This window comes from Uloborus diversus, chromosome 7 (genome assembly GCF_026930045.1).
Source record: "Uloborus diversus isolate 005 chromosome 7, Udiv.v.3.1, whole genome shotgun sequence".
Lineage (NCBI taxonomy): Eukaryota > Metazoa > Arthropoda > Arachnida > Araneae > Uloboridae > Uloborus > Uloborus diversus.
Window position 1 is genome coordinate 79,318,592 of NC_072737.1, and position 24,125 is coordinate 79,342,716.

Below are 24,125 nucleotides of genomic sequence, written 5' to 3' on the forward strand. Positions count from 1 at the left end.
CTTTTACTCAAAAATTCACATAAGGACAGTAAATAAGTACAATAATGTAAAATGCTTAGGAATTCCTTAACTTCGTAGATATCGCTTGCGAAAACTGCTTACAATCTTGAAATACAAGACAAAAATGTTTCAATTTTTGGAAAGGAAGCAGGGAATAATGCATTGAAGAATAATAACTTGCAAAGAGGCTTTACAGTCTCGGAAATTCAGGTGGGGATGAAATTCAGCAGATTAGTAGTACCCCTTGAGATATACACACAGTAAAATAATTAAGCGCACTAGCCAGAATATTCCGAGAAAACAGAAAAGTAGAGTCCTCAAATAAGTTATTAAGTATTTTTTAAAGTCAACCACTTTGTTCCATTAGTAATAAGTCACATATGCATTAGTAATGAGCCAGGTGATTGATTCATTATTAGTTCCGATTATAAGATGACAAGTTTAAATTAAAACACTTAAAAAGTTTAATCAAAGCATAAACGGAACAGAAAAGAAGAAAAAATAAACATTATTTTGTGTTCTGCTAATCAGCCTACATGCCCATTAAGGAAATTATAGAACAATACATGACCCTAAAATGGGCCACAGTTTAAGCTATATTGCAAGCTTATTTTATGTTTTATAAACATCATTTTTGGACTATTAAGTGTGTATACTTTTCCTACCACACATAATATTTTTACTAGCCAAAATTATTATGTGAGTAAAATTATGGGTCTGCATTTGTATGATAAATAAGTCGATCAAGTTGCATTTCATTTATTGAAATTTAATGGTCTAAAATCTATCATATCCAAATTTACTTAAATATAAAGCAAAATTCATGGATTTTAAATAGAATGTTTGGTGAAGTTTTCTCTTAGTAAATGTTTATCTCAAAAAAGCAACAAAAGGCAGTGTTCTAAGATTGATGCAAACCATTATATCGTCGCCTTAGAGCAACACTAAGACGTCTAATCCCTGAATTAACACTAAGATATCCTACTTTTGCTCTGAGACAACAATATTTGAGTGGTAGAATATATATAATTTCTTGTTCATGTTACTTTTTCAGATTCAGTTCAAAATGTAATTACTCAATCTGATGTATCGTTGAATAACAATCCTATATTACATTTTTATAAAAATAATCAAGTCAAGACTTCGCATGCACCAAAACGGGTAAGAAGGTTAATATTTATAGTTATAAAATTTTAGTTGATTATATAAAAATATATATTTATATTTTTTACTTATATTTTTTACTTTTTGACCGTCCAATAACAGATTTGTAAGCATGGATGCTTTTAAAATATACTTTTCTTGAAATCCATTGTTAGAAAACATTATTTGTTCTAAACTCAGGTTAGCAGATATCAGAGGCGTAGCTAGACCCGACTTTCGGGGGGGGGGGGGGGGTCTTCTTATATATATATATATATATATGTGTGTGTGTGTGTGTGTGTGTGTGTGTAAATTTTTTTAGTATTAAAAAAAATAAGAGGGAGGTGAGTCTTACATACTTTGGAATGGCGTGCCCCAATTCCGATACTTGTGTCAAACAAAACAAAAGCAAAGAATTTTTTATTTTTTTAATGTTATGGAAAATTCAACTTTTTTTCTTTTCCCTCCATTCAATTTAAAGTGAAATTTTCTAGCAACGTCTTGTCAAAATCAGTCTATCCAAATCAGGGGGAAATCAAACATCTGATGAGCGTGTTCCGTTCATTTCAGTGTGACTGCTTAATTTAGAGGCTAACACACATCTACAAAAGCCCGCATTCCTAAAAGCTAATAGATACTTCCATTTCCGCTTGTAAACTGGATGTTTGATTTTCAATCTCATCGGTGGTCAGACTATAAAGATAATCCATAAAGATATTTATTTTTAATTTTATTAGCTGCTTTAGAATTTACATAAATATCTATTTGAGAGAGCAACAACAATTTTCGGGTATTATAAACAGTAGTATTTTATTTTCTACTTTTTAATCCGAACCAAGCTAATAGAAATAATCTAGATTCATCTCGTTTTTAAACATTTTATTCATGTAATGCTATGCAGTTTTTCTTTTGAATTAAAATAAAATTACCTTCAGAAGGGTCCGATGGGACTAACGCTGCTTTGCAGACTGTACTTCGTTTTCTTCAGACGACGTTAACTTTCTCTTTTTAGAGCAATCCTTTTCGTCATTTTAATTTTTTTCTTTGAGTTGAAAAAAGCTTGTTATCGGTCTTGTTTGTTTCATTATGCAGCAACTTTCACTTAGAATGTACTACTTTAAACAGACTGTACGTTTCCAAAAGAATAGGCAGTAAATACTGGCTGAAGAATCAATGTGATTGCAATGGATACTCTGGTTAGCAAAGGTTGTTTTGACTATGACCTATGACACACACGAGACCAGACCAACAAAAACCTCTATCGTCTCGAATTCCGGTTATGCTATCATTTTCGGATTCGAAGCCCAATGATCTTCAAAGCAGCAAGCAAAAACATGTTCTTCAACTCAGAGGAATTGTCTTCAAGAGCTGAATAGGCTTTCCAGGAAGATTAACCAAAGGACAGTCGTTTCGCGCACTTTCTTGGAAGAAGAGTTAAGGGGTGAAATTCACAGGTTTGGCATGTTAAGATGAACATTAAAGTTCATGGTTAAAGGTCATTCAAGTTAAAAGCCATTTCGCTCTGTTATCTGGATTAGTACTGTTCTTTGGTTGCTCTCTTTCTTAAAATTGTGATTCCTTAGAAAACCGAAATGATAGGAGTGAAAAGAAAGTCAAAATGATTCCTTAAACTCACAATAAAGCACTTAATAATGTAATAATAGAATAAATACCTAACAAAACTAACAAAGAGGAATTTTAAACAAGAGCCCATATTGTCTTTAGCATCGATTTCAAATTTTCACCATCATCTTTCAAATTTCTATAAAAAGTTTCTTAAAGCCTCCCTAATTCAAAACCTCTTTATCTCGATTTTTTTTAATGTGAAATTCGAAATATACAGATTCGACTGTATGCAATATTCCCACTGCGCGACTCATAAAATTAAACATATTTAACAATTTGCAGAATCTATGACAAAGAAAGGCTGCCTATACGTGGATTTAACAAACAATCTCATTTCTAAAGCGAAGTGTCAAATTTCACTCAATTATCAAAAAATTGTCGCAGCAGAGGGAGGCGTCTTTATACTTGAGGGTCACTCATGGAGCAGATTTTCAATGGCATTGGGGGCTGGGGGTGGGAGCGAAGTGAATTTTTGACCTTTGTTACACAGAAAAAAGTCGTAGTGATTTTTTTTTCTTTTTCTTCTTTTTTTCTTTCTCTTCCCTCTTCTTTTTTCTCTTTTTTTTTGAGACTAACGTTTCAAGGGGGGTTTGTCCTCAACCCCCCCCCCTTAGCTACGCCCCTGGCAGATATCAAGCACAAAGTTTTCAAGTCTGGAGCTATATTAAAAATTACTAAATGTAAGCACCAATGCAATTGGTGGTTAATACATTTTATTACTATAAAACTTTTTTAAATTGTTTCTGTAGTAAATATAGAAGTTGATGAAATCTTTTGGTATAATTATATTTGTTAATAGATTAATTCTAACATTCTGAGTTTTAAATATTTTAAAAAGTGTTTTTAATATCACATTGCCTATAAGTTCCAAAAGTAAAATTTTACCCCTTTTTTCAACTATTTCTTGTTATTTGAAATTGTATTTAATTTTAGGCTACACTTAATAAGCTCCAATAACTTTAATGGACAGGTATCAAAGACCTTTGTATCACTTACTATTTCTTTTTTAGTAACTTATAAAAAGGAAGAAAGTTAAAAAAAAATATTTAGCTATGTAGGTAGTTTTGGGATTGACAAAATCTATTGATTGTTTTTTCACTTCTTTCTATGCATTTCAAAACTTCTTAGTAATTAATTCTTTTCTTTCAAAACCATGTCATTTAAAACTTCATCAACTTTAAATTTTATTGCATGATGCTGTTAATATAAAAGACTTAAAATATAAATCTGAAGTATGAACAACCCTAACACCAAAATCTTTATGGACTTGCATGTTTATACTAAAAACAAAAAAATATAGTTTTAAGCTATAGGTGTGTGTTATAGACCATCATATATATATATATATATATGGCATGTTGTATAGTTGTCCAGAAGAGAAAATATTTATACTTTTTTCATTGGCCGGAAAATTCCTGAAAAATTTTGCTCATGACGAAACTAAAGAAAAAAAAACTAGACTGTTACAATACTGAATAATTGTGCTAACATAATCACACTCACATTTTGCTTCTGCTCTGATTTGGAGACTGGTTATGAACTGAGACAAGATTCCATATATCTCTGATCAGTGATGGCGATTCAGGGGGAGGGGGCGAAGCCCCTGCACTTTTTTCATCATCAAACATTGCCTCAGTGATAAGATTTCAATTTCAAAACATTCCGGGTGAGATAACCCGAACATTACAGGGATGAGAGTGGTCACAGAGCAAAAAAGAGGAAATTCAAAAAAATTTCGTGAAAGGGATGATATCCAAAACCTTTGTCAAAATAGAAACTAAAAGCCATAATATTCAAAAATTCAACAAAAAATGGCTAATTTACCAGTTTTAATGGTAATACGTATTTAATTAAGTTTCAGTAATAATTTTGTACAATTTGCTGTATTCCTAAATAAATCTAAATTTTGAAAAAGAGGCAACAATTTCTAACCTCTGAGTCCTTGAACAAAGGGTTGGGGGAGCCAGAGGTCAATCTTGGCTGCATCACACAATAGTATCAACTTTTCATATTTTTTGGAGAAAAATACATTTTTTTTCATTAAAAATATTTGAGTTTAAAGTGTTAAACGAGTGAGAACATAAATTTTAAAATTAGGTCTGGTTGTAAAGTAAAAATTTACCATAGAGAGAAAAATCTAAAATTTCTTTATGTGGCAGAACATACTTTTCATAGTAAGAATTGAAAATAAATAAATATGTATATAAACGATTGGTTATCTTTTTCCTTGCATTGGAACCCTAAATTTGTTTTTAAAAACTTCCTAATATGATTTCGGAATCAAAAGAACAGCTTGCAGCTGCCTCATTTAATCATGAAATCCCAAAACTTTTAACAAGCTGTAAATCCTAAACCATTTGAGATTCACCATAAATACTTTTTACTCTTTCTTAAATATACAAAAAAGTAACCATGCAAAGTTTCAATAAAATTTGAGAGTGTTGGTGCTAAGAGACATTTTTTGATTGACTTTTGCATTTTTTTAAAAATTAATTAAAGAAATAAAAATATTATTGAAATGATGAATAAAATAAGCAGATATAGGGTAGCATACAGTATAAAACCACCCATACATTAAAAATAGTTGAAATACTTGCAGGATGCAAAATGATTGAAATCTCAAACGAGGCATGCAACTTTCGGTGCAGCATGTGTTTGATGTCGTTGGCATGATTCCAAAACATACGTTTTTAACAGATATTGTGGTGGATGAAGGTTCGAGGAGAAAAAATACAATAAGAAATCGGGGACCGAAAATTTAAAAAAAAATCGTAATTCCTTTCCGATTTTCGAGAAAAATAAGGCCTGAAAAAGGCAAAAAAAAGGAGGAAAAGAAGGAAAGGTTTTAAAAACCAACAGAAAAAGCCAGAATTCCAGCAAAAGTTGGAAAAATCTCATCCCTGACATTAACATCACCAAATATTGTTTAAAAGTTCAGTTTTAATGCTTCAATTTTGAAGATTTTCCGGGAGAAAATTCCCAAGCGCACTCCCTTCTCCCTTTAAATTCAAAGATGACCTAAATTTGAGTTATAAAGACTCCAGTTTGAGGGGAAAAAATCATGAAGAGAATCCCCTAGATAGCGTAAAACTAAATGCGCTAAATGATAGCACAAGACTGCAATTTAGAAAAAAAATCCGGGGATCTTTTTCTGAAGTCCCCAAAGGAAGTTCAAGACTGAGTTCTTTTGATTTCATCAGTTGAAAAAAAAAATACTGAGACACCATCCAAACCCTTTCATTCCTCCTTAAGTCAATAAAAGTGAAATCAGAAATAATGTTTCAAAAGACGTTTAAAAAATGTTTAAACTATGCAAAATTTCTGGGGGAGAACCCCAAGCCCCTTGCTCTAAGTTTGCTGAAGATAACTTTAATTTAAGTCTTAAAAACATCAGTTTCAGATTTTTTTCCGGGAAGAGCCTTCCTTACATTACCAAAGACACTCCAAACTTCTTCGTTTTTATTATTATTATGATTAATTTGACTTTATTTAAATAAAAAAACATCACGGGGACAACCCTAGAAACTCCTCTCCATTCCCCAAACGTTGACAAAACTTGTTTTTAAAACTACAATTCCAAATCATTTAGCGAGAGAACATCAGAAGCTCCCCCCCCCCCCTCCCCTAAGTTACTCAAGATAACCTAAAATAGTCTTTAACTTCCTGAAAAAAATTTGCCCCCCGCACTTATAAGCCCCACTCGCCGACTCTGCCTCTGAGTGAAGAAGTTGCCTGCCAAACTGTATAGCACATTTGTTCTTTATGTGTCTACCGCATGAGCTAAATGAATTTTAGAATGAACAGAAACTCAGTTTTGTCTCATACAACCTGTACTGACAATAATGAAAATTTTCTAACTTTTCAACCAACAGCTTGCGTAACACTAAATATAAATCAATTTCAACTTTCAACTATAACAAAAACAATAACTGTTTCAATGCCTGGTACCCAGTTTTGTCCTTAAACTGTTGCTTTGAAATTCTCCCGGCAATTATTGTCACTCAAAAGTCAAAAGGAAATTGGCCTTTTATAATAAAATTTTAGCAAATATTTGTAAGTTTTTTAAACATTGAAATGTTAATTTAATTTTCCTTTTGGGTGATTAAAAAAATGTTCAAGATATTGGAAGACATAATATTAATTCCTATTCAATACATCAATTCCAATCCTTGATGCTTTTTGTCTTTGATTTTTTCCTCCATAGAGTCCAGTGGTTGCAAATGTCCGACATCAAAAATCACACGTTGGTGGAGGAGGTTTATGGATTGTGCATGAACCAAAAAAATGTTTATATTCAAGTAAACTTTTTTTTTTTTTTTTTCATTTTACTTACATTTTGGTTATAATTCTGTTTCAGTAACATTTCAAATTTTTTATTGTTGTTTTAGGTAATATTCTTAAGCCTAATAAGAAAAAAACCAAATCATTTTGTAATTTGGAATTAAAGGATATATTGAAAAGTAAAGCTTCTAAGTATGCTCTTCAATATCAAGAACAAACCTTTTCAGGCGAAACTGAAACATATTTATTTAAAGTATGTATATTGAGTCAAATATTTTCATATTATCTTTTTATGTTAAGCTTTCTGTTTAGCTACCATCTTAAAAAAAAAGTATTCTATATACTTGTTATGTCCTGGTGTCAGTTTAGTTTGGGTAGTAATTTTAATTATTGCCAAAAAAAGGGATAATAGTCAATTATATAGGTAGATTTGTTGTTATTAAAGATTTTAGGCATTAATTAATAAAAAATACAATTATTTCATAAGAGTTTAGAGTTTTAAAAGAAGGATTCCCTGAAACAAACTTAAATTTTTTTTTTATCTGTTTGCTCTAGTTCCTTATCTATACTTGAGGCAAACCTAATGTGACCACATTGTGAAGGTTACACAAATTTTAAACATAGTATTATGATGCTGCCAGGTAAGGTTTGCCCCAATTGGTTTTCAGGTAGGGCAAAGAAAGGAAACCATTATCACTGGTAACGTAAATCAGGGAAATTTGGTGAGCTTAATCAGGGAAATATCAAGGAACTTTTTTTCACATTTCCTGTCGCCACCTTGTATAAATACACTAAATACACATTATTGCTATATTATATGCATATTTAATTTCATTTTTAATCTTAATATCCGAATGTAACTTGAATAAATACAATATAATAAAGGAAGTTTGCAGAAGATCTGCAGTGTGACTCATATGCAACATGCAATGTTTCCAAGATTTTTTAAAATTTGTTTTTCAATGTGAACATCTTTTCAGACATGGGGATAATAGGATTGAGGCCCACACCGAAAAATAGATGAAAACAATCCTGAGAAAAAGATTGTTTTTGATGATTTTTTTAAGGGAGGGAATACCGGTATGAGTCTCCTTCTTGAAATTTTTTCTTTTGGTCCTTTGCACACCTGTTCAATCACTCTCTGATGATTTCCCCCCTGCCCATTTACAATGACCATTGTTGTTGAGATCAAAGTGCACTGAAGTCTCAATGAATGAATTTATTTTTTTTTTTCAACTATTTCTTCTGTCTTGAATGAATATTATCATAACATGAAAGTGCCTACATCAGCAATAAATGTAAAGCTGCAATTTTTTTTACAATGAGAAAATCATCTGGTTCAATGTTCAAAGTTCCCTTGTTCATTCAATTTACATAAGTAAACACCAATTATATATGCTCAACTAATTGAATTTCATATATATATATATATATATATATATATATATATATATATATATATATATATATATATATGCATAGGGAATGTTTTGTTGAAACTTTATTCATACCACAAGTTAATTTTTATTTAGGCTGATATTACTCAAACTATTGGAGGAGGAGTGCAAGTTATATTCAATGATATTGAAATTGTAAAACGAGAACCACCACCATGCATGTTTTGATGTAAGCTAAATTTTCTCAGATATTCTTATAAAGTAATATTTAATATCATTTCTATTTCAAAAATGTTTATAAAGACAATACAGTGTGTTCTCAAGGTTTTGTAATGCTGGTGTATGTATTTATGCTAATGATAAAAACACTTTTAATATGTTAATTGCCAATCATGCTATGTCACGTGATGGGAGTTCTCACTGAGTAGTCCATCATGCCTTATAAGGTGAATATTGCTATCAAGTTTCTAAACAGAATGGGGATCCAAGTCCTTGAATTTTTCTCAAGAATGAGTGGAACCCTGGTTAAATAATTTATAATTTGAAGTCAATTCAGTAGTTGTATAAGTTTTTTATTATATGTTCAATTACTAACTCAATCAGTTCAACCCAACCAAAACTATTAAGTTTCCCTATCAATCCCAACTCTGTAACTGTATTTTTTATGTTTACTTTTCTCTTTTGCATTCCCCCCTCCCCATTTATGTGTACACCTTTTAATTAATCACAAAACCCTAATCGCATTTCAATTTCGAAAAATTTATCGATCACGATTTTTAGTTACTGAACCTCTTAATGTAGCCATAGATAGCTTACAACTGCATTTTTCAGATCTCAAGGTCAACAAATTTCCTGAGCATAGAACTAATTCTCCATCGAACTGCTCCCAAACAACCCTCATTAACTCAAAACTATCAAAGATAGCCTAAAATTGAGTTTTTAAGCTCCTATTTATTAATATTAAGGGCATTTTGCATAATGTAGCTGATTCACTATAATATTTAAAACATAAAACTGGAATTAAATTGAAAAAAAAATATATTCAAATGTATAAATGCAAATGATTTGCTTGATTGATTATGACTTTCTGCGGACACTTGGGTTCTATTTCGAAGTTACCCAAACTGGTTTTCAGCACTATTGGATTACCAGTGATTTTGTACTATGAATAATAGCAGTTATCTTCATCCTCAATAAATTTAGACACAATAATACTTGAAAGATTTAAAAAATTATTTGTCATCCTGTTTTTTATTAAATTCTGAAAACATTTTTTAAAAATAACAAAACAATGAATGCTAATATTTTTGCAACAGTTTTTACTGTTTCAATTACATGCTGTAGCAATTCTAAAATAATGAAACAATGTGACATAGCTTTTTCCCCTCTTCCAGTGGTTACATTCATCAATAAATATACCTTATGATGGTAATTTAAAAATTCAACAATAAATTAGCTATGTTTTTGGAATTAAGGTCTATATTCAAAAATCATTAAGAGTGTTCTGTTTTTGTCTCAGAAATGTGCAAATCTTTAGCTATTGCAGAAGCACTTTGATACATCATTTCATCTCGATGTTGATAGTACACAGATATTGCTTTTTCTCTAGTTTCATCCCAGGCATACATATCCCTGCCAATATAGAAAATAAAAATAATTGAAACAAAATCTTAATAGTAAAATTAATATCACTTAAAAATTTAATACAAAAACTTAATTTAAAACAATAATTCCAAAACTTTGTGAATAGTAGTTATTTAAAAATTATCTCTTCATTTTATAAAATTCAACTTCATGTCGGGTAAGAGCTCCAGTAGTATAGCCATTTAAGAAAGCGATCGCTGTTTTTTGTTAACCTACAAATTTCAGCAGTCAACACAACAAAAGAAGTGCAAGACTTTAGGCCATACCTTTCTGATGATGAGTCACTAAATTGTTTCAGAAATAAAAACATTTTTACTTTAAAAACTGACCTATTGTTAATACAAGAAAATGCTCCAGTAGTCGGCCATAGAAATCCAGTGCTTGGCCATGTACGAGCCAGTAGTCGGTCAATTCATTTTCATTACTCTTATTGGGGGATAAGTGAATAAATTTAAACAAAATTGAATGCGGAATTAACAGTACAGAATTGTATGTACAAAATTAATTATTCCAATAATTATGAAAGAATTCTGCATTCTTGATTCTTCGTAAGATCTATGTTTATACAGTAAAACCTGTAAAGTTGACCACACTTTTCAGGTACAGAATTAGTCCTATATTAAACCAACCTCTATAAATTGACACTAAAGTGGTGCACCGCAAGAGGTCAACTTACACAGGTTTCACTGTATTATTTTTAAATTTGCAACCAGTTTGGATATGCATAGTGATGTAAAATACCTGGGAATTTATTTTTAGGGGTAAATACCCAGGGTATATACCCGGGTATTTATTTCAAATATTTTTATTCAACTAAAATACTTTTCTGTATGTATTCCACTATGTATATATATATATACCAACCATATACAAAACAATAAATTTTTGCCCAAAAATTGTATTTTGATCACATATTTAAAGAATTATTGTGTGAAACAATTTAGCAATCTAATATGACATTCACATTAAATGTGTTGGATATGTCTAATCAATGCTGCTTGCCAAATTTCAGATATAAAAAGCCATTCTACAAAAAGTAAAAAGCTTAACTGGTTACAAAAAAAAAAAAAAAAAAAAAAAAAAAAAAATCAAGCATCAATTTTTTAAGGTTCTAGTCTTTTATAACCCAGTAATATGTCCCTGCATGACATCAAAATGTAACAAAATATCGCTCAATTTATTATTACTATTTATTTATCCATATCTTTTGCAGAAATTCCTTCAAATCTAGTTCAAGTGTTCAGGCGTATTCTGCATCTCATATATATATATATATATATATATATATATATATATATATATATATATACACACACACACACACAACATACAGAAACATTAAAAAAACTGAGGAATGGACCTTGCGAACTCAGTGGCTGGTCCACCCCCTGATAACGTATCAGTCCTCAGTTCGCTTATTTCATTTTGATATTTTGACTTTCTCTTTTTATTGTATTTCAAGCATATGTATTGAGTGTGAGAAAAAATAGACGTTACAGCTGTTTGACAATGTTTTAATTTAAAGAACAAAACTATTTAATGCTAAAACTAAATGTAATACAACATAAATTTTAGCATGAAAACACTTGATCAATCCTTTTTCAGTAAAATGTGTTTGAAAATGAAGAAAATTTTTAAAAATTTATTCTAAAGGAAAGAAACTGCTGAGGTTTGTTTCAAAAGGATAAAGAACTGCTAATGAGAAAGAAAAGTTAAAGTTAGCGGCACTTGTAGCAGGAAGGAATTTCGATACTGTCTCGAATGTTTTAAAAAGAAAATCATCACCTTTTGATACCACCTAATTTTTTATTTTATTTTAATTTTTTTTTGAAAAATGTGCAATTGCTAGGGGATTTACCCTGCCTTTGGATAAATCCCCTCCCCCCAAAAAAATATTTACCTTCCCACCCTACATCACTAATTCCGTGTATTAAAAATAGTTTGAATAAAGTTTCATCATAAAGTACCGGGGAGCAAATGCAAATGAGCAAGGCAACAGAAAACAATATTTTGATTTCTTAATGTGAAAACTGTTTCTATGTTTGCCACGTTATCACTTAAACAGCAATAAAACAAATAAATAATATCATATTCTTAATAACTTCTCAGTTTATTCTTCCAAACATCCCTCATGCTTCCTTTTTTTTTTCATTTTGGATATGACTAACCTAGATTGAGATTTTGAAATCCTGAAGTTCATCATTGAATTGCTTATACTCCTCCAATTATGACATTGAAAAGAAAGATTCCTTGGTTCATGATATGTTTCTTTCATAATTTCATCAAGTCTTTCAATAAAAAAATATTATAAACTGTGTAACACGTATGCATGTATCAGTTTTACCAATTATTTTATATTAAGATTTTTTAAAAAAAATTCCCATTCACTTTTTGCATTTTTTTTGTAAAAAACCCAGTTTTTGGGTATTTACCCAGGTAAATACCAAAAAAATATTTACCTACCCACTGGGTATTTACCCGATCCACATCACTAGATATGCATCACATGCAAAACATTTTTTATTATTTATCTTCACCATTTACTAAAGTAGTATCTTAAACTACAAAAATAGAAATTAAAGGATGGAAAAGACCTGGGTTTTTCGGGAAAGGAATTACGGAAACATGAGAACGTTAATCCCCCCCCCCCCCTTCTGGCACAAAAAGTTTCTCTATTAACTGTGTATGCCAAAATAAGGACTCAATAAAAAAGCTGATAAAATTCAAGATTGATGAAGAATGAATTAATGATCGATGTTATTGACACTTAACTGGTCAAATGTTCATTAGAACGAAAGTTCAACATATGGAGCATAAAATTAAAATTGTAGTTTTGGAAACAATATCCCCTCAAAACAAAGCAAGTAAAAATCGGTTCGAAAATCACTTAAAAGATTGGCAATCGTTGACACATCTATAACAATTCATCATAAAAAAAAGTTATTTTATTGTGAACGAACTGGAGTAAGATGAATTGTGTTGGCAGGTCCGTATTTTCATGGGGGGGGGGGGGGGGGAGTAAAGTATATGAATTCAATGTATTTGAAAGGAAATAATCAAAATACCAGCAAAAATGCAAATTTAAATTATGTTTTGAAAGTACAGTGGGTCAATTGCTCCAATTGTCCAAACGACGGGCCTGTATCCGGGTAAATTAAAATTGAGAAATGGGGAACGTCATGAAGTTAATCTTACAGCTTACAACAAGAACATTAATAAACAATGAATAAACTAAAATGGAGTGGGTAGAAACGAATGCAACTTTGAAATCATGTTATTTTGAAATAAATTCAGCATAATTTTAAACAAGAAGTAAATTTTGATTTCCTTGTGAAAAAACACCCAATTTGGTTAGAAGCAGTAATAAAATGTGGTACCAACATTTGGAATAATTGGTCTTAGTAGATTACAGGTTTCTTGAACCTTTGGTGAAGCAAATAGTTTAGCAAAATGAGCAATAGAATGACCACAGGTTTAACGCTCATTGAAATAATTTGAGCTAATGTAAGTATTGCAGTATTACATCAAAATGCCTTACAATGGGAATGTTTATTTATTGCTGATTAAATACTAACTGCAATTAGATCATTTGTGTTATCAATTTCATCAACGCATCATGATTCTATTTTAAAAACCTCCCGATAAATTACCATTTGGTAATGACAAATTAAGTATTAGAACTTATATTCTAAACGCAACGACGGATTGAATTTACTATGTTTTCAACCCTGTTTTTGAGAATTCTAAACTAAAATCAACATTAGAAGCAGTAAAATGATGAAACCACTTTTTTTTTGTCAAAAAAAGTTAAAGCACAAAAATAATTTTTTTTTTTTAAAGAAATGACATTAAAAACGGAATTTTTATTCAAAACAGCTAAATTGCCGCTGTGTCAATATAGTTTAATTACTATTTGATGAACATTAGAAAATCCATATCAAGTACGCAGTTGACTACTGGGTAGTTCAACCAAACAGTAAAGGAACAGTAGTCAATTTGCCATGGCCGACTATTGGAAATGCATAAGAATTCAAAACCCAAAGATCGGCCACCCCTCTAAAAATAATTGAGTCTAAGTAAAAAAAAATATTTTTTTTGTTTGAACATTGTTACACAATCCATTAAAACATAAGAAAAAGCAAATTTACAACATAACAAAAAAAGGAGGTACTTAACGTTTAAAGATGATGTGTCTTCTTAACAAAAAAATAAGCAGAATCGCAAACTAGGATGATGGGCACACCATTTAAAATAAAATGACTCATTATTTCTTAATAAAAAGTATTTACAACTTCACTATTATTGATGATAATTGGAGGCAGATAAAGGAATGTGGAAATGCATCATATCTGATTTTGAGCTATACATATTATATTTATAAGCAGTTTTATGTCATTGTGGCCGACTAATGGAGCACTTACCCTATTACCTTAAAATTATAGCAAAATATTTCAATATTTCATCAGAGACATGCACAGAAATTTTGAGGCCCATTACAAATGATTTTTACAGGCCCCCACCATATTGTTTAACCCCTACATCCAGTGGCGGATTGGTTAAAGAAATCGGCCCTGGCATAAAGGGATATCGTGGCCCCATAGCTTCTATAGATACTAATTTTTACGAAAATGATTGGGAAACGATATCACTTAAATATGAGGAAATTATTCAAAAAAAGTAAATACTTTCTTTTAAACAAAATTTAACAGATGGGATTCTTTTCTATGTTTTAATGGTGAACAATTGATACAAGATAAGCTAAACCTTTGTTTGTAAAAAAAAAAAAAAGGTGACTGTAATAATCTATTTAAGTATTTTTAAAAAGTTAATTTTGCCTGGTGCTGTATTAGTTCCGTAATGATATTTTCTAATATTACTTCAGTTAGAATAGGGAGGTTATTACGGAGGCTAGGGGTGTGTGCGATCCCTTATTTTTTTCAAACACATGTATCAATACAGAGAGAGATAGGGAGTAGTTTGATTTTCTTGCATATGGGAGTTATTAAATATTAGCATTAGAAACCTAATTGTAAGTTTAACATTGAGTCAGAAATATGGGGTCCTGGGGTCTCTCCCCAGGAAAAGTTTTCAAATTGTAGTCCTAAAAATGCAAATTTTGATGATCTCTGGTGATGTTAGGGAGAGCGGAGGTTCGAGGGTTCTCTTCCGGCAATTTTTTGAAAGTGAAACTCCGAACTTGCATTTATATATTATCTTCAACTATGTTAGGAAGATGAGGTCCGGGAAAATTTCAAAATATTAGCTCTGAAAACGCAATTTCAAAAGATTTTGGGTGATGCTAGGGAAAAGAGATATTTGAGCAACATCCACCAAAAATTTTTTTGAAATTGAAATCTTAAAAAGGTAATTGTAAGCTTTTTTTTTTTTTTTTTTTGATAAAAACTAGGACATCGACAGTTATTCAAAAGTTAAGTTCCAAAAATGAAACTTTTACCGACCTTTGATGATTTTATTAGGAGGAGTTATGGCGAGGCTTTACTTGGAATTTTTTCGAAATTGAAGCATTAAAAAACGAGATTTCTGACGTGCTTTACTGATGATGACGAAGGGGGGGGGGGGGGGGCTTTCTTTGAAATTTTTCGATGCTGTATAGTCGAAAACGGAGTTATAAACGATCTATCATAGTGTTACTAAGAAGAGAGGATCGAGGGCATTCACCCGGTAAACAATCGAAACTTCAGAAAGAGAAATTAGAGGGGTAATATTTAATACGGAAAGATGAGGTTAGTGGACAGTGGAAGATATAAAGATCTGGTGTACCAGTGAGTCCATAACACCATGACATGGACTTTTACATGATACAGATTCTGAAAGTGAGAAACGAAGTAGATCGATAAGGAAAGGACTATGGCCAGTTGCAAAAATTGCTTGGTGTGTGGTGTTTAGATTTAAATTTGAGGTTTTAATTTAATTTTTCGGAATAGGTCAAAAAATCTTCTGTCATGATGTTATGGGAAAAGTGGGTTTGGGGAGGGGGGTACCTCCTTTTTTTTTTTGAGATTGAAGTCCAAAAAAGGTAATTTTAGACGATCTTCGATGATATTATGGGAAAGAGATGCTTAAGGGGCCTCCGAAATTTTTTCGACACTGATTTCTGACGCTCTTTAATCATGGGTGGGAACGTTTCTATGTCGATTGTGGCGGAAATACTCTCCTCGAAGTTTTTCGAAGCATGAATCCCAAATACGCTGTTGTAGGCCATCTTTAATGACGTTAAACTAAGAAATAGGGTTCGGAAGTTTTTCCCAGGAATTCCTTAAAAAGCTAAGTTTCAAACACGCACTTTAGACAAGCTTTGGTAACTAAAAAGGAAGACATAAGCTCTTTTGGATCCCTCTCTTCCCCCCTTTTGGCTACGTCCCAATCTTCTTTTATTTATTTTATTGATAAATATGAAACACCCTCCAACAGTCTTCTCCTTAAAAACCATTTACATTTAGATTTTCCATAATAAAATTTTCAATTAACAGCCTAGCATTTTTATTCTCTTGAAATGTAAGCTATCTGCGGCCCCAGGTAAAAAAACTTTTTTTGAACTGATCTGGTGCTTCGGTGACTAATTAACCTTAATGAAATTTGGTCTTTTTTTTTTACTCTATTTTATTTTAAACATCATTCCTTCTTCACCTCTTGATAAAGTTTTGTTTCAATTTTCGATTCATACAAGATTTTTACATTCAAACACTTAGAACTACTGGTGTGACTGTTAATTTCAATATTTTCAATCTCTCTCGCTATACTTTAATTTTTCTCCTAGTTAAACCATATTTCTGGGGCCTGTGTACTTTTCTATATACATAACTCTGATTTTAAGGATAATATTTTTCATTAAAAAAAAAAAAAATAGGAAAGGTAAATCAGGGGCGGCAAATAGGAGGGGCAAGAGGGGGCGGTCGCACCCCCAAATTTTTTTGAGCAGAATGATAAAAAATGGGTGAATTCAATTTTTGTTAATCGCAAATCATTCTTCATTTTTAAAAAATCGCTCTCATTCTCAGTAAATAGTTGATGAAACTCGACACATTACCAGGCACAAACAAGTGTTCTCCGTTGAATGCATGAAACACTTTCTGGCGTTTTCAGCACAGAAAAGAATGACGTAGAGCCATGATGAGCTTTAACTAAAGAAGTAATTTTCCTATATATAAGGCTAAATTCCTCATTGTGTGTGCCCAGTGTGACGATAAGACCCGGATCTATAAATTTTGGGCCCCCTGCAACAAAATCTGTAGGGCCTCTTCCCAATGGCCAGAAGTGTATATTTGCAAGCCTTAGTGCTTTTTTTTTCTTTCAATTTCTTGGGTCGTTTGGCCCCTTAAGGACGTGCCTCCCCCCCTCCCCACTGCGGGATCTGTGGGAACGCAGATCTGGGCCTGGATCTGGAACGGTGGTAGATACAGTATCAGAGGTCGTGCAAGAAAGTAGTGTGCATGATTTTCAAAAGAAAATTCCTTGGGACATAACATTGATTTTACGCTCATATTTTAAGTGTATGTTTATTTATTGAGTGTGTATTGCTTTCTTCAAGTAGAGAAACATTCCAGCTACTCAATGCATAGCATTCATTCACAGAAACTTCTTAAAAATACACGCTATTTTTGAAAACATATACATCACACATCAACAAATTCCTTCTTTAACTATGACTCGGAGTGACACAAGATGGTCTTCAATAGTTAAAACAATAAAGCATTTCTCGATAATTTCAAAGCAGTGATTTGACGCCTGGCAGAATTATTGCAAAACAATTCTTTCAATAGTGAGAAAGTTGGTGCCCTCTAACATGAATGGTTTCGTTTAAATTTTATTTAATTTGTTTATATCGTGGAACGTTTTTGAACAATGCTTTACTCTATCAAAACATCTTCAATCCGTTACCTTTATTTTTTGACTATTCAAGTTTCAGTTCAGTCTACAATTGAAACTGTTAATGATTTTAACTTGTATGTTTATTTCAACCAAGCGTGTAACTTTTCAAAAAAAAAAAAAAAAAAATCTTACTCTGCTCCAATTTAAAAAAAAAAAAATCAATTTAGGATATGTAACAAATATCTCCATGATGATGAAAAGTTAAACATTGATTTAATATTTTGTATAAACTAATAGATTCATTTTTAATGAAAATAACTCAAGATTTGATGAATATTTTTCTGTATTGTTTGCTCTATATTATCTGGATTGGATGTTGAAAGCAAAAAAAAAAAAAATATTCCAATCAGTCACGAAGCATTGTTTTGTAGATAGAGGTTAGATTATTCAATGATAAAAACTGAAGTCCCTCGCAATTTTTAAAGTTGCCTGGGTAATTTTGAAGAGCAAGATCTGAAAAGTGTATTTTTATGCATAGCTTTGTTACCTCAATTAATTTTTTAACTATTCCAACCAGCTCAGCTAGTTGAGCAAGATCATTTTTATGTCTCAGGAGGTTAGAGACCTTTCTTCGGAGCACCATGGACCAAAAATTTTTTATCTTTAGCTTTACCGGAAAAAGAGCACAACCCTGGGCATTGATGGATTAGTGCATGATTTCCTGTTCTTCTGAATTCCGAAAAACATTCATTAAAAATTCACTAAAAGGTAAAAACTGTAGTATCAAGGTGTTTCATATAAAACGAATTAAGATTTTATCATAAATTTCAATACATTTTATAAGTTATCATGTTTTTAAACATTATTGATTGTTAATATTAAACTAGTTTTATGACCACCTCTTGTTAGTGTGTGTTTTGTACAACAATGAGGTAACTCATATTTAAGAAGCTCGACCCCCCAAATGTAATGCTGAAATGCCGCCCCTGAGGTAAATGGTAGAAAAGGTCAGCTGAGAATCATATTTTTTATGTAATCATTTTTAAGCTTAAGGGTCTTCAACTGTGGGTTTGAACCCTTCGAGGAATATTGAGTGAGAGAAACTAAATATTTTATTTTTCGCAAAAAAAAAAAAAAAAAAAAAAATTGAATTTTGACATCTTGAATTCATATTATGTTTTTCGCAATCACGAGTGTGTGTATGTAGGCGTGTGTGTTTGTGTGTACGGGTTATGTGTATGTGTGTGTAGGCATGTGTGATTGTGTCTGGGGGGGTATGTGTATGTAGGCATATGTGTTTGTGTCTGTGTGCAGGTATGAATGTGTGGGTAGTTGTGTGTATGTGTGGGTGTCTGTATGTATGCGTGTGTGTATGTGTATGCGTGTGTGTTTGTGTATGTAGGTGTATGTGTTTGTGTGTGTGTGTGTGTAGTTGTGTATGTATGCGCGTGTGTGTAGCATATGGATGCAACCTGGAGACTGCTTTCGCTAGAGGTGCAGCATCGTGAGGAGCCCGTCAACGGTGGTGGTGGGGAAAATCAAAGGAACGTCAAAAACAGTCAAATGAGGACAATAAGCAATCGTGATTGCTCAAAAAAGGGTTAGAAACACACATTTAGGAGGTCTTTACTTAAATAATCTTTGTAACACAGAATTTTGGATGCTCCAAATTGTGTTTTAAGATTGCATTTTCTCTTAAAACCTTATTGAAAAAATACTTTTTGTCACTTTGATCGCAATTGTTATGAACTACAATTCATAACAATTGTGAATTACCATTCATAAGTAAGGTAAATGTGAATTGCAATTCATAGATGAAATTGAAAAATGGACAAAAGTATTTTAACTTTTGACTACGGCCCTTGTTTTTTTTTTATTGTATTACTAAAATGAAACTGTCGGCCCCATTTGTGAAAAACTGGGTTAGTGTAGCACCCCCACGGCCCCCTTAGCAACGGCCTTGCACCCTCCACCCGTGGGCCCATGCGTAAAGAGGAATTGAAGTTAGAGAATTTACGTAGCGGTATTTACATTTTACTATTTGTAGACTGGGCAACTGATCGGCCTGAAACATGACCGGCCCGCCGGGTGTATCCGCCACTGCCTACATCTCTACATATATTTCACTCTCATTTTAAAAATCTTGGGTCCTCTTCAGACTTAGACCAACAGGTGTCCCTTCTCCCCCCCTTGTGCAGGCCACCGATTATCATCTTCTAAATTTCAATATTGTTTACATACCTTCAGGCTTTATATTTAAAAGCAAACATTTTTCCCTTGGTATAATTGCAGCATTATAAATTTTAAAATTTTGGGAATTTAGATCACAACTTTGAATTGTACACACATCCTCATATAAATAATAGATGATGATCAAGTAACCTGCTTGCTTCAATGCTGAAACTCGCGCCTCGGCATGATAATTTGATAATATGTTTTGGTAATATTTAACATGCAGGGAAAGGCTTAATCGTAACAAGGCTGAACTCGATCCGGTAATTTAACTGTTTTACTGGTAAGACAGTCATTTCAAGGGAATGAAGAAACGATATATCTCCCAAATGATTAATATTTATTTTAACCTATTGTTGAGCAAGAACTGAAACAAATATTTAACCCATTGCCAAAGGACAATAAGAAAGCCAGCTTTGCTTTTTGTAATGATATTTCCTACTGTGATATCTCAATTGAGAATAGATAAAACGTAGAGAGAAAGAGCGAAGCCTTCATTTCTCTCTCTCTCTCTCAAAAGCAACGGTTTTAGATTCCAAGATATATTTTAAAGTAAAGTACTGGAAGGTTCACGCAAAACGTGTGTTCTGTCGTCGTAGTTGAACTATGTGACCGAATCAGTGCTTTAGGTTTTCGTAACCAAATGATCAGAAAGTACCATACATAGCAACATTTGTTTCTCGGCTCAAATCCATCTGAGTTTTGGCACCAATGTCAAGAATAAGGATTATCAAACTAATCAGTACATTATTAAAGCAAAAGATGATGGAATTTAAAAACGAAACAAATTTTATTTTCATCCAGATGAATTACAACAGGATAGTTCTGTACATAAAAGATCAGTGCAGTCAAAGATCTTTATCTTTGGTGGAAAGAACAAATTAGGCAATATATGAAGTTTTAAGTTTTCGTTCAAAAGATTGGACCGCTAATCGGTCGGAGTTAGCTTCGCTTGCTGATCGGCTGGATTACAGTAACGTGGTGGCTTGGCGACTTCGGATATAAACAATAGAGTTGTGTGATCATTTGTTTACATTTTAAAGCTACTGTTAATGTAATTTATTGTATTTTTTGTTTATTTGGCGAATTATTTCGAATTGCAAAGAATTGTTTTTTGTTTTTAAAGAGTGTTTTGTCATTTTATTTGAAGGATTTGTTTATTTTACATCGGGAGGAGAGAAATGTTTTTACCTTTATCATTTTTCTTAAATGATATTCTTTCAATTGTTTTGTTCTTTTTCATATAGCGGATGTTGCAGCAGGAGTTCCCGTTTGCTCTAGATGGGTAGTTAGTTTTTTACACTTAATATCTGAGGATGCTTTTTATCCTTTGACTATGGACAAAGGAACAAACCATCAAGTGCGGGAGAAAAAAATAGTTAATAAAACAACTGTTCAGTGGTTGCTGCTCAAGTTATAATAAATACTATGTATATATTCTGACACCAAGCAGCTTAAAACATTTTCTTTTGACTTTTTTTTAAACAAAATGGTTCAAACACTTGTGTCATGTAGTTGCAAAACCGACCAACTCCTCAATTTTGGGAAACATGTTTTTTTAGTGTTTTGGGTACTAAGATACATGTTCCACCTATTGGATACCTAAAGTCTCGGCAAAGCCGACAAAATCCTCATTTAACATGAATTTGAAAATCATGATGTGCTTCAAACCCGGCCAAATCCTCTCGTCTGTGAGTTTCAAAACCGGCCATGTCCATATCCGCTGCCAATCCAGATCTGGAATGTTCCTTTTCAGCTTGCAGCAATCTGTTTACCTTTCCCTATGCTTTATAGTCGTAGTGTTCAATATTAGTCAGTGGTGTGCGTTGCTTGACAGCTGTGGTGGCCAAAACAAAAACACAACAATGATGTTCATGCTTCAATACTGGATGACTCGTTACACCCCAAGCCATCTAAAAAAGTGGAAGTCATATTCCCCATTCCTGGTCATTCTTTCATTCCTCCAGATCGGCTCGTTACGCACCAACCCATCTAAAAAAGTTTTGGAAGTCATTTTTCCATTCCTGGTCATTCTTTCATTCTTCCAGATCGTGTTTTCGTCCAAATTGAGAAGAAGTTGAAAAAAATTGAGACCCTCTTTCAGCCTTCAGAATTTGACGACATTCTCTCGGAAAGTGGAACAGTGTACAAGCCAGGAACAGACTACACTGATCTATATTGGAAGAGAACCAGCAGTACCATCCTCAAACCCCCAGCACAATGGCATTTCAAATTCGCACCAATGAAGAGATTTTTCATAATCAAGCAGAATAATAAGTTGCTGGTTCAAGGAGCGATTTTCTATAGATTTGAGGTTCGAGCATAAAAAGTCTGTTGTGGAGACTAAAAGAAGCATTATAACCATTAAGTTTTTCGAGTGTATTTCCAGTTTAGTGGTGAAACCTCAGGAAGTGCGCGATATCCAAAACTTACTCACCAAACATTTTGGGTCAAACTGGGAGATTGACGAGCAAGAAATGTGTGAGCCTGTTGAAGACTATAATGCTGCAAGAGTATGAGACTGTAGTTCTTAAATGTTGATATCTTTTTATTTTTTATATTATTTTATTACACTTAAAAATAATTCTGGTCAGCTGTTCTGGACTGTTTGATTTTTCAAATTAATTGTCATATTTTTGAGAGTTATGTCAAGGGCGACCATATGCAAAATTATAAGGGGGGGGGGGGCTCAGAAACTTTCCCTACGGTTTAACAGAATATTTTTCCCATGGAAACTGATTTCAGTACAGATTAGAGATATTAAAATTTGACATTTTTAAAACCTTGTTCATTAATGGCTGGAAAAGAATTTTTTATACATTTTTGCAAAGAAAAACGCACTAAAAACAAGGATGTTCTCATTTCTAAGGGGGGCTTGAGCCCCCCTACATGGGCGCCCTTGAGTTACGTTTATCGTACCCCAAAATTCCAATATCTAAATTTGGTACAGCAATTTTTAAGTTCAAATTAGTACCAAAACCGGCCATCTCCAAAATGAGTTGCAAAAGCAGCCAAATCCAAAATGAAAATATGAATAAATATCCCCCTCCACATACCACCATCATTTACATAAACGTTTTCCAACACCCTTACCTAATATCACAAAAAACCGAAGAGGTTTAGTTTTGACCTCGATTATGCTTGATGTATTAGTAAAATGACTTTTCCCCAAAATTTAGTTTTTTGGAGGTGGCCGGTTTTGCAACTGCACGACACACTTAATAGTTTATTGAAAATTTTCAATTTACAAAGTTTGAACAGAACAATGTCTGTCGGGTCCTCTAGTAATTCATATAGTCTTTCACTCTTCATACTATTTCTATAAATGAACACTAAGTCTTCCTTTTACCTCACCATTCCTAGGAATCCACTGGTTCACAAGACTCTACTTTACAAACTATCCCTTGAAAAATCAGAACAATAGAGCTGTATTAGTAGAGGCAAACCTAATCTGGCAGCAATGTAATGGCTACGCAGACCATAATTACAGCATTACGACGCTGTTAGGTTAGGTTTATCACAACTATAGACTAGTTCCCTACAGAAATTTTATTTAAAAGGCGATGAATTTTCCAATCAAAGTATTGCCTTATAACTTCAGGGCATATTTCACTAATTGTTGTCATCAACTTTAATTACCTTAAGAGTTTTTTTTTCTTTACAAATCAGCTGTAGTAAATCCTCAATTATAGTAAACTTTCATCAGGGCCGCGCCGTCCCTATGTGCAAGGTCGTGCGGCGCATGATGGCGCCAGAGTCAGAAAGGCGCCAAGCTCTACTACTGAAAAATGTTCCAAATGGGAGGGAAAAGCTTCCAAACCAAATAAATAAATAAAAAAAAAAAAGAAAATTAATTTGAATTCTGAAATTTTGAATTCAAATTATGTTTTTCGTAATCACGAACTGAGACAGGACCCTACTCATTGGAGTTATTGTTTCTAGAAACGGCTCCTGTCCCCCCCCCCCGAGCCG

General features: G+C 32.5%; 2 protein-coding genes across 2 annotated transcripts in view; one reads left to right on the forward strand and one right to left on the reverse strand.

The window, feature by feature from the left end:
* Positions 1-24,125, forward strand: part of LOC129226756 (kinesin-like protein KIF23) — a 58,175-nt gene that overhangs the window by 30,626 nt on the left and 3,424 nt on the right. Inside the window, exons 12-14 of the mRNA XM_054861387.1 lie at positions 6,974-7,067; positions 7,158-7,303; positions 8,583-8,676. Coding sequence (XP_054717362.1) covers positions 6,974-7,067; positions 7,158-7,303; positions 8,583-8,675 — 333 coding nt within the window. The 3' untranslated portion in view covers position 8,676. The remainder of the gene's footprint in view (positions 1-6,973; positions 7,068-7,157; positions 7,304-8,582; positions 8,677-24,125) is intronic.
* Positions 9,700-24,125, reverse strand: part of LOC129226622 (leukotriene A-4 hydrolase-like) — a 66,557-nt gene continuing 52,131 nt past the window's right edge. Inside the window, exon 17 of the mRNA XM_054861251.1 lies at positions 9,700-10,079. Within this exon, the coding sequence (XP_054717226.1) occupies positions 9,941-10,079 (139 nt within the window). The 3' untranslated portion in view covers positions 9,700-9,940. The remainder of the gene's footprint in view (positions 10,080-24,125) is intronic.